The sequence below is a fragment of the Syzygium oleosum genome, unplaced genomic scaffold, assembly GCF_021117445.2.
Source record: "Syzygium oleosum isolate NSW1041296 unplaced genomic scaffold, Sole_v2.1 Sole_v2.49, whole genome shotgun sequence".
Taxonomy (NCBI): Eukaryota; Viridiplantae; Streptophyta; class Magnoliopsida; order Myrtales; family Myrtaceae; genus Syzygium; species Syzygium oleosum.
The window spans coordinates 126,176-136,805 of NW_026607533.1; the positions used below are offsets into that span (position 1 = coordinate 126,176).

Below are 10,630 nucleotides of genomic sequence, written 5' to 3' on the forward strand. Positions count from 1 at the left end.
AATTACCAACGAAAATTGTTTGTCGGAAAAGTTCGCGATTTCCAACGAATTTTTTTTTCGTTGGAAATTCAAAACGAAAATTGTAATTTCGTGTGGGAAATATTCGGAATTTCCAACTAATTTTTTTTTCGTTGGAAACTACCAATGAAGATTGTTTGTCGGAAAAATTTGGGATTTCCAACGAATTTTTTTTTCGGTGGAAATTAAAAACGAAAATTGAATTTCTTGTCGGAAATATGAGGGATGTCCAACGAATTTTTTTTTCGTCGGAAATTACCAACGAAAATTGTTTGTCGGAAAAATTCGTGATTTCCAACGAATTTTCTTTTTCGTTGGAAATTATCAACGAAAATTGTTTGTCGGAAAAATTCGCGATTTTCAACGAATTTTTTTTCGTTGGAAATTAAAAACGAAAATTGTAATTTCTTATCGGAAATATTCGGGATTTCCAACGAATTTTTTTTTCGTCGGAAATTACCAATGAAAATTGTTTGTCGGAAAAATGCGGGATTTCCAACGAATTTTTTTTTTCGTTGGAAATTAAAAACGAAAATTGTAATTTCTTGTCGGAAATATTCGTGATTTCCAACGAATTTTTTTGTCGTTGGAAATTAAAAACGAAAATTGTAATTTCTTGTTGGAAATATGAGGGATTTCCAACGAATTTTTTTTTGTCGGAAATTACCAACGAAAATTTTTTGTCGGAAAAATTGGGGATTTCCAACGAATTTTTTTTTCGTGGGAAATTAACAACGAAAATTGTTTGTCGGATATATTCGGGATTTCCAACGAATTTTTTTTTTCGTTGGAAATTAAAAACGAAAATTGTAATTTCTTGTCAGAAATATGAGGGATTTCCGACGAATTTTTTTTCGTCGGAAATTACCAACGAAAATATTTTGTCGAAAAAATTGGGGATTTCCAACGAATTTTTTTTTCGTTGGAATTTAAAAACGAAAATTGTAATTTCTTGTCAGAAATATGAGGGATTTCCAACGAATTTTTTTTTCATCGGAAATTACCAACAAAAATTTTTTGTCGGAACAATTGGGGATTTCCAACGAATTTTTTTTTCGTCGGAAATTGCCAACGAAAATTGTTTGTCGGGAAAATGCGGGATTTCCAACGAATTTTTTTTTTTCGTTGGAAATTATCACCGAAACTTGTTTGTCGGAAAAATTCGCGATTTCCAACGAATTTTTTTTTCGTTGGAAATTAAAAAGGTAAATTGTTTGTCGGAAAAATTCGGGATTTCCAACGAACTTGTTTTTCGTCGGAAATTACCAACAAGAATTGTATTTTTTTGTCGGAAAATTTCGCGGATTTCCGACGATTTTTGCAATGAATATTTTGCAACGAATTTTTCCAACGATTTTTAGCGACAAATTTTGCCACGAATTAATTTTCGTCGGAAATTATCAACGAAAATTCCAATTTTTTTTCGTCGCTAATTTCGTTGGAAATTACCAACAAATTTTGCCACGTTTTTCCAACGAATTATTTCCAACGAATTTTCCAACGAACTTTCCAACGAATTTTTCCCACGAATTTTTCCAACGAAAAAATTTCGTTGCAAATTACCAACGAAAATTTAAATTTTTTGTCGGAAAAATTTGCGACGACTAATTACCAACGAATTTTTTTTCATCACAAATTTCGTTGGAAATTCGTTTTCCAACGAATTTTGCCGAATTTTTCGTTGGAAATTTCGTTGGAAAACTCTTGTTTTTTTGTAGTGTATTCCAGTAAATTGATCGATGCTTCAACAATGCTATCGACCGGGAGACATAAAGATTTGAATATGAGATCTGCGCTTAGTAAAAGTATTAGTCTATGGAAATTTCTAGTAAATTGATAAATAAAACAGTGACTATTCATGTTACCTACATTCCGTAACGTAGGCTCCCTTCTGAGGCGATCACGAGCAATGTCAAAAGGAGTCAAACATTTGCGGTTGATATGGCCGGGAATAATTCTTTCATCCATCACAAGAGGAATCAAAGCGGCGGGTTGTGAATACATCGCTGCCAAGTGTGAAGGTGTATTTCCAGCATTATCTGCATCATTTATCGCCATCCCCAATTTTTTATGATTGAGCACATATCTCACTGCTGAAGTTCTCCCATATTTTGCTGCGACATGAAGAACGGTTGGCCCTTGCCCATTTAGCAAACATGATACCGGAAGTAGCTTCTCGATTTGTTCAACATAACCCATCTTGCTCGCAATATGAATGGGAAGATCCCCGTTCCTATCCCGTTGTTGGACCAAATATACAGTTTCTAATCCTAAGTATTTGAATACTTGGGCCGCATTCATGTAAGCTGCTAAATGCAATATATTACCGCCTCTGGAGTTAGTCATCTCAAATAGCTTCATGTTCTTTTCGAGTATCAGGTCGACTAAATCTGGGATCAGGAGCTCCAAATTAGTGATAAGGATATCTTCGACGTAACCTTAAAACCTACTAGGATTGACAGTCGCAGATGTTGGATAAACATTGCAATGCTGAAACTAGTAGTGATAATTATCATTGAATAGGAAAGCCTTGATCTTGCTCAATTTATGGCTTTTCTCCGTTTTTATTTTCATCGCATTAGAATAGGTTGATCTACACAGTATTGATGACATGACATATGCCACATCATTTAGTAAGGTATCTGAGTAAAACTTTAATACATGTAGCATTACTCCCTCATTTATATACATACATACATGACTTGTGAGAATTTTTTATTTATAAGGCTCCGTTCATTTCGCTAAAAATTTGATGTTTCTTAAACAAAATTTCAAGTGGCCATTTTCTAGGAAAATGACAATATTTCCAGTGTTCGACTGAAACCTGCAAATAAATTAGAAAATGTTTTCCGTCGTATGGTTTAATTATTTCCTTTTTCTTTTCTTTATTTTCCGGTGCCCGGCTAAGGGCGACCAGCTAAGGAAGAAGAAAAAATAAAAATAAAAAAGGGAAAAAATAAATATAATAAATATAAATATAAATATAATTAAAACTCGATTTCTTAAAAAAATAAATAAAATAAATAAAAGAAAAAATAAGAATAAAAGGAAAAGGTGTTTGGTGAAAGAAAGTGCTTGAACTAGAGCTGAAAGAAAGAGGATGGAAAAGCAGAAAATAATTGCCCCACTTTTGAATGTGTTTTTTCCATTGACGGAAAATGTTTTCCTTGACTAATTTATTTTCTGTGAACCGAACGCCGGAAAATCCAAAAAATGTTTAGAGTTGTTTTCCGTGAAAAGAACGGAGCCTAAAATTATCCTTGTATTACACCTACAACTACCCACTTACCGCTATCTTTATACATAGCCATAGTAAACACGTCTTTATTGGAGAATTAGGATACATTTATTCAAATGCTAAAAGTCCTATATAGTTTGGGGCGTATTTGGTGATTTATAATTGGGAAATCTAATATCCGAATCTAATATGTATTGATTACGACATGCTCTTGCTTCCCTGATATGTCTTAGGCTATTTAATTAGTAAGTATGCATATTTGAACTCTAGGATTTCGACCAAAAAAAAAACTATAGGATTTGAGATGGTTTTAAGATTAACCTGATAGGTATATTTAAAACCCAAATATGATAAATCATTTACCAAATTAAATTTACTCTATTACAAAACTAAAGATATAATTTTGTAAAGGGTGAGGCTATTTCCATCCTCATTTTGGATGGAGAGCATGGGTCTAAGGTAAAACCGGGAACCAGACCAAACTAGCCATAAGAATCGGTCCGGTTCCAAGTTCCCACAGTTACCGGTTCTTAAAAAGGCGGAATTTGTATTGTGCAATTTGGTTCCTGGTTCTTGGGTAAGAATCGAACCGAGAACAGATGAATCGAATCAGGAACCAATGAACCGGAGATTATATATTGTAAGTGATGTATACATCTTTTCATATTGTAATTCGTTTGTATATTTAATGGGTAAATGTTTTATTTAATCTCTTCTTCTTTTTTAGATATGGACTGTCTTACTGGGGAGATTATCATTGGTCAATAGAGTTTACGAATTGAAGTTGAATGAATATATGTGATGAAATTTTCTAAAAACTATATTTAGTTTAATTAATAGTTATTTTAATTTAAAATTATTAGCAAGTGATTAACTTTGTTTGCCATTTCTTTTGATTTCAAGTGGTTATAATTTGGAGCAATTTTTTATGGATGATTGAGGACTGAAGTTCTATAATTTAGGTTTTATGTTACGTGTTTTGAACTTTCTATTGTACATTTTTTTATGTGTCCATTTTTTATGGATTGTTTCTATTGACAAATGAAAATTTTTGTGGTTGCATCACTTTTATTTTGGTTAACTAAAAATGAAACAAAAAAGGAAGAAAAAATGAAACAGAAAAGAAAAAGAAATTGGCTGGTTCCCAAGTAGACCTTGGAATCGATTAACAGGATAGGTTTAAGGTTCTAGGGTATATAATGTAGGTTTCAAATTAAAAAAACTGAGGGACCGATTCCGACAGATTAGGGTCCAAGTTCTAGATTCTACCTAAACTGATTATGAAACCGCTTATTCCTATAAACCAGACTTTTGTATTTGAAGTGGCTAAAATATCTTCATGCTCAATACTCAAATAAGTAATAATTTAATATTAATGACAATTGTGACATTCCGAATTTCGGCCCATTTTTTGGATTTATAAAACGCGTAATTTGTCAGTGTGCTTATAGTAAAATCTCGCCCGGGAACTAATCACTCTCGGTTATCATTTTAAATTAGAGATTTCGCTAGAATCGCACTCGATCAAATTTGACCGTTATTTAGACCTCGAACTTGGCAGCCGATTTTCGGGAGTTTCAGGACGAAATAAATTGGACGGTGTCAATATTATCGTAGCCAGCGTTGAGATTGTCAGGAATAATGGAAAAATAGGAGTTTTTGACCGGGTGCGAATTTGGACTAGTAGACCTCCCTCGCTATAGTTTGATTTAATTAATTCAGCCTTTGTCCATTTTTATATGCGACGCTTATTTTGGACCGGTAGATCGCTTTCGGTTTTGAAATTGGGTCATCGGATCGCATTTAATATTTGAATCGCGACCGTTAAATCGATTTTTAGTTTAAACCGTGTCCGTTGGTTCGCGCTCGAGGATAAATATTAACTTTTTCTCTCTCTTTCTCTCTCCTCTCTCCTCTGCCGCGCCGCCCGTCCCCTCCCTCCTCCCGCGCACGTTTCTCTCTCTCTCTCTCTCTCTCTCTCTCTCTCTCTCTCTCTCTCCTACCCTGACACACTCTCTCTCTTCCTTCCTCCTTTTCTTCTCTTTCTTCTTCTTCCTTTCTCTTCTTCTTCTTCCTCGCCGCTTCTGTTCCAGCCTCTGCGTCCGCTTCTGTTCCTTTTCCCTGTTGCCCGACGCCGATCGCCTGAGCTCGCTTGGCCGTCGCGCGCTGCCGTCGCTAGCTCGACCGCCGCGTCACGCCGCCTGACCAGCCGCTTGCAGTTCCCTCGGCCGCCCCGTCACCTGGTTAATCTCCCCTCCCCCGACTCCCGTCCACCGCAGCTCCTCCCCGCCTCCGCAGCCGCCACTCGGTCGCCCTCCGCCCGACCCCGCTCCACCAGCCGCCGACGCCGCCGTCTCCCTCGCGCCTTCGCCATGCCGCCGCGTCGCTCGGCAGCTTCGTCCCGATGCTACCTTCCTCCTCTCCCGAACGCGCGAGCTCAGCTCGCCGCCGCTTGCCGCCGCGCCCGACGAGTCCTGGGCTGTCCGGGCCAGCTCCCTGGGCCGCTGTGTCCCGACGCCCGGGAGCGCCGGCTGCCGTCCCGCCGAGCACTCCCTCTAGCCGCACCAACCGCCTCAGCCGACTTCCTCTTCTCTCCTTTGTCTTCCCGCCGCTCGCCGTCGCCGTCGCTCCAGCTCGACCAGCCCGACGCCACCCGACCCCGCCAGCAGCCGCGCCGTGCCACTCCGTCGCCGCCGGTTCGCCCCTCTCCTTCAGCCCCGATCTCTCTCTCTCTCTCTCTCCCTCACCTTCACCCCCGGTGATCTCTTTCTCGGTTCGCGCCGCCGCCGCGCCATGCCGTCGCCCCTTGCGTCAGCTGCAGCCCATTAGTCACCGCCTCGGTGGCCCAGCCAGCCCCGGCCAGCCAGCCAGCCCAGCCGTGCCCGGGCTTGCCCAAGCCGTGGCCGGCTCGTCGCCCACGCGACCAAGCCGCGCGCCCGTCGCCGTGCTCGCGCCCGTGCCCGTTACTCGCGCCCGTGCCCGTTCCCGCGCCCGTGCCCGCGCTCGCGCCCATGCGTGTGCCCGTGGCCGAGCCCGTGGCCGGGCCTTGTGCCCGTGGCCGAGGGCTGTGCCCATGGCCGAGCACCGTGGCCGAGCCCCGCGCTCGTCGCGCCCTTGCCCGCGCCGAGTGAGACACTGTTCACTCGGGCCATTTTAGGCCCGAGCCGATTTTTACCGAGCCAAACTTAGGTAAGTGACTTCCTAAACCCTACCTAGTATTTTGGGTATTTTTAGACTTGTTTAGGGTGAAATTTCGTACCGGCTTAGGACTTTAATTAGGTGTGGGCTAATTAGACTGATTGTGCTTAATTGGTGAATTATTGTGGCGATAATTGTGCGGCTGATTTAGTGATTTACTGAGATAAATATGCCTGACTGAATTGTCGTGGCGCTTGTGGGTGAATTGAATTAATTGAATGTGCCGACATGAATGTCGGGTCGGTGGACCGATGTGGGGAGCATGAATTGAGTTGACTGATGTGGCGTGCTAGATTGACATTGGTGAAAGGGTGGTGATTGAAATTGATTTATATGACTAAGAGCATGGTGAATTTTGTATTGTGGTGCATGTGCATGAGAAAAGCCCGGATCGATCGGAGGGCCGAGCTGGCGAGGCGTGTTTACGCTGGCCGTGAAAGGTGAGCTAGACCTCGAGGCGTAGGTTACGCGGGTCATTGGAAAGGGAAAAATGTCCCGAGGCGTGGTTACGCGGGACGAAGCCCGGCTTGATCTGAGGGCTGACCTGAGGCGCAGTAGAGCGGGTCGTGGGAAAGTGTGAAATGTCCAGTGAGGGATGGAGCCCGGCTTGATCTGAGGGCTGACCTGAGGCGCAGTAGCGCGGGTCGTGGGAAAGTGTGAAATGTCCAGTGAGGGACGGAGCCCGGCTTGATCTGAGGGCTGACCTGAGGCGCAGTAGCGCGGGTCGTGAGAATGGGCCTGAGGCGCAGTGGCGCGGGCAGTGTGAAAGGACCTGGGAGGTCGTGAGAAAGTTGGCTGGACCACGCATGTTGCATAGTGTTTGATTATGAGGTGAATACTGCTAGGCATGGTATGGGACGTGCCCAAGTGGTTTTACCTTATAATCGAGACACGCGCGAGTGTTATTGTATGATGCATGGAAAATTTCCTTGTGTGATCTGAATATGAGCTCTGCTGGATACACTAATGTGATTTGACTAACGTACAGTGTGGGCATGTGATTGGATGGCGAGGTAAGTCCATTGATGTGAATTATATATAAGTTATCGGTTAGATTGCATGTTACAACTTGTCTGGGTACGCATTGGCCTATGTGGGGTATAGGGGGTTGCTTATTAAGACTCGTTCTCACGGTTATTATATAACCATTTTCAGATCTGCGACCGTGATTGATTGGAGACGCCACCAGGGTATCTCGGGGATGGAGGACGGGTCAAGTTACCCCATATTTTGTGTGCCCCTCTTTTGTATAGCGAAGTAGGATACCCCACCACTATTCCCTTTTGATGTTGTGTATTTGGAATTATTATTTTGTGCTATCCCTTTATCATATTTTATTGTCTGGGTTGTTTTAAATTCGCTTCGGCTTGCCTTTATCTCTGATGTTTGAGTTGGGTCGGCGACGTGTCTGGGACGTCGCATTCAATGATCGACCATCGCGGGATGATCGCGCGCTCGTAGGGTGCGGGGCGTGACAACAATAACCACGTTTCTCTCTCCTCGCCCCTCTCTGTTGTAGTTGTCACTTTCCTTTAAGGTTTCATTTTCCTTTTCTACTATTCTCTTCGTCCTGTCTTTTTCCTTTTCTTATCAAATAACAACAGAATTTTTTTTTGTCTTCATCCAAATATTCGGTCAAAATATCGTCCTGTCTTTTTCCTTTTTCCTTTGTCTTTTTCCTTTTTCCTCTCTGTTTTGATGTTGGTGTGAAAGTTTGTTTCATTTAAATAATATTTAGGAACAAAATGGGGAACCAGATTTGAAAGCGCAAATTTGTGTATAATCCAATATGTATAGAGATCATAATTTTATAAAAGTATAATGCATTTATATTAATATTCGTTTTTATAAAGGTCATAGCCGCACAGCCCCATTTTTCTTTGCAACCGGATAAACAAGTCGTCAGGTTTCCGTGGAATAATTTTGTGGTTAAAATCGGTACGTCATATTTTCGAATTAACGGCAGCGTCCTCTTCTCGTTTTCCTTCAATTTTTCCCTCGACATGACTTGCCTTTTATATAAAAGAAACGTAAGAAGAAAAAATTGATTTTTGAAACCTGCTGAGTAAGTCATCCGGTGCTCTACAAAGTGCATTGTGGCTGTAGTAGTGGCTACATTACTGACAACGAGAGTAACGGACCGTCATCCGCTCATTCTCCTTAGTGAAATGGTTGGGGTTTGTAAACTTAAGCCGATCTATTATGTTCTAATTTTAGATAATTTGTTCACTAAAAGAGTTATATGGCTGGTTGCGAGCACCCAAAGGGTATTAACTATTGGGATTTTATGTGAAAACCCATAACGGTTTGGGTAAGGGCAACAAATTGGTGCACAGATTCGGAACGAGGTCAGTCTGCACACAGATATTTCCAATAAATAGATTTAGGTACTTACCATAGCGTTCTTGCAAGATGGCACCGTGAATGGGCGGCAAGCCTTGTATCCTTGATGGTTCGAGCGCAAGCGAAAATAAAACCTCTTGTATCTCAGGGTCTTTGGAATCGACGGCCAAGTACAGGGGAGATGTCTGATACTCATTCATCCAGTACACGGGCTCCAAATCTTCGTTCAACAGATCGCGGACCCCCTTGACGTGACCATTAAGCACGGCCTCGTGCAAGGCGGTGTTTCCATGTTTGTTCTTCATCCTCAGGATCTGGTTCTTGCCCTCAATATTGGGGAGGTCTCTTGCCCGGCGAATCAACATCTCAGCAGCCGTAGATCTCTTAGCCCCAATCGCCATGTGGAGGGAGGTATCTCCCCAATCATTTTGTGCGGCAATGAGGTGGTCAGGGACATAATCAAGCAGGAGCCTCAGGATGTCGTCCTTGCCGTTGAATGCTGCAAAGTGGAGCAGTGAATTGCCCTCCGCGTTCAGGCAATTGAAAATGGCAGACGGATTGATTTTCATTGCAAGGCTCTCAATCGCAGAAATGAACTCTTCGACATCGGCTTTGATGATGATAAATCCAAGTCTTTGAGCAGCTGCATTCACTTCTGCTGGATCTTGTTTCTCCGCGTTTCGCGCGGCCGCCGATGCATTGTTGATTCTCTCCCGTCGACTCCTCCAGATATCTTCTTTATTCAAAGAATCGATTTCATCCTCTAACATTTCCTCCTTGAAAGCTCCTCCTTCATCCTTCTTGACCTCCTCCTCGATCGAGTTGTTCGTGCCAACGTCCTCCTCTACTATAGATATCTCTACCTCCATCAAGCCTAGGCGGTGCAAGTAATATAGTTAGTGCAAGGGATTAGGGGGTTGTGTAAGTAGACGTTATATCATAGAAATATTAAATAATAGATTCATCTAATTATTTAAAACTTGGGTTAATAATACGAAAAATTCTAAACTAGTACATCTGTGATAATTTTATCCCAAACTAATTTTTTGACCATCAAAAACCCCAAACCGGTATACCTGTGACAAATTTACCCAAAATTAAGTTTTTTACCACCAAAAATTCCGTGACAAATTTACCCTTAATTAGTTTCCATTAAATTGAATTAATACCACAAAAAATCATAAACTGGTACGCCTGTGACAAACGGAGGGCAAAACATAAAATTGGTATATCCGTCAATTGCCACATGTCATTTAACAAAGCAATTTGACTGTAAAATTTAACGGAAATAAATCGAGGGTAAATTTGTCATAGGTGTATCAGTTTGGGGTTTTTTATGGTCAAAAAATTAGTTTAGGGTAAAATTGTCACAAGCGTACCAGTTTGGGGTTTTTCGCGATATTAACCCTTAAAACTTTTACAATAGTTAATAACGGTCCTACAAAACTGCGTATGCCATCAAAGCAAATAGTTCAAAGTAAAAATTATTGCATAAGATCGCGGAAGCGTGAATAAATACAAACGGTTTGCTACGTGAATACAAATACAAGAAATTAATAAGATGCCAGGGTTCGGCCGAGTCTACCTAATCTCAAATTTTAGGCCAAATTTAAACTCACGTATGAAAATGAGTATTATTAGAGCATACACATATTAAAACATCTTAATTTTTAAAATAGTTTACATTGATAGGAAAAATTTTGCTGATTGATTGGAGTTAAATTCTATATATGAACAACTATAATATATTTCTATGCATACTGTGATCCAAAAGGTCGGTCATATCATCTTTTGATGATCCAATTAACTCCGCGTTCACATGATTGGAATTTA

The 10,630-nt window shown here is 41.2% G+C and overlaps 1 protein-coding gene across 1 annotated transcript; it reads right to left on the bottom strand.

Annotated features, from left to right (window-relative positions):
• Window positions 1-1,762: 1,762 nt before the first annotated feature.
• LOC115667745 (uncharacterized) lies at window positions 1,763-9,667 on the bottom strand. Its single transcript, XM_056306983.1, has 3 exons — window positions 8,850-9,667; window positions 1,888-2,408; window positions 1,763-1,771 (listed from the first exon to the last, which is right to left on the bottom strand). Exons 1-3 carry the CDS (start codon window positions 9,664-9,666, stop codon window positions 1,763-1,765), a joined length of 1,347 nt encoding a protein of 448 aa, XP_056162958.1. The 5' UTR covers window position 9,667.
• Between the last annotated feature and the right edge of the window lie 963 nt (window positions 9,668-10,630).

Coding starts and splice junctions, on each gene's coding strand:
- LOC115667745 (XM_056306983.1), bottom strand. CDS start 9,666: ATGGAGGTAGAGATATCTATAGTAGAGGAGGACGTTGGCACGAACAAC. Junction 2,409..8,849: donor CATCTTGCAAGAACGCTATG/GTAAGTACCTAA, acceptor TCCTGATCCCAG/ATTTAGTCGACCTGATACTC.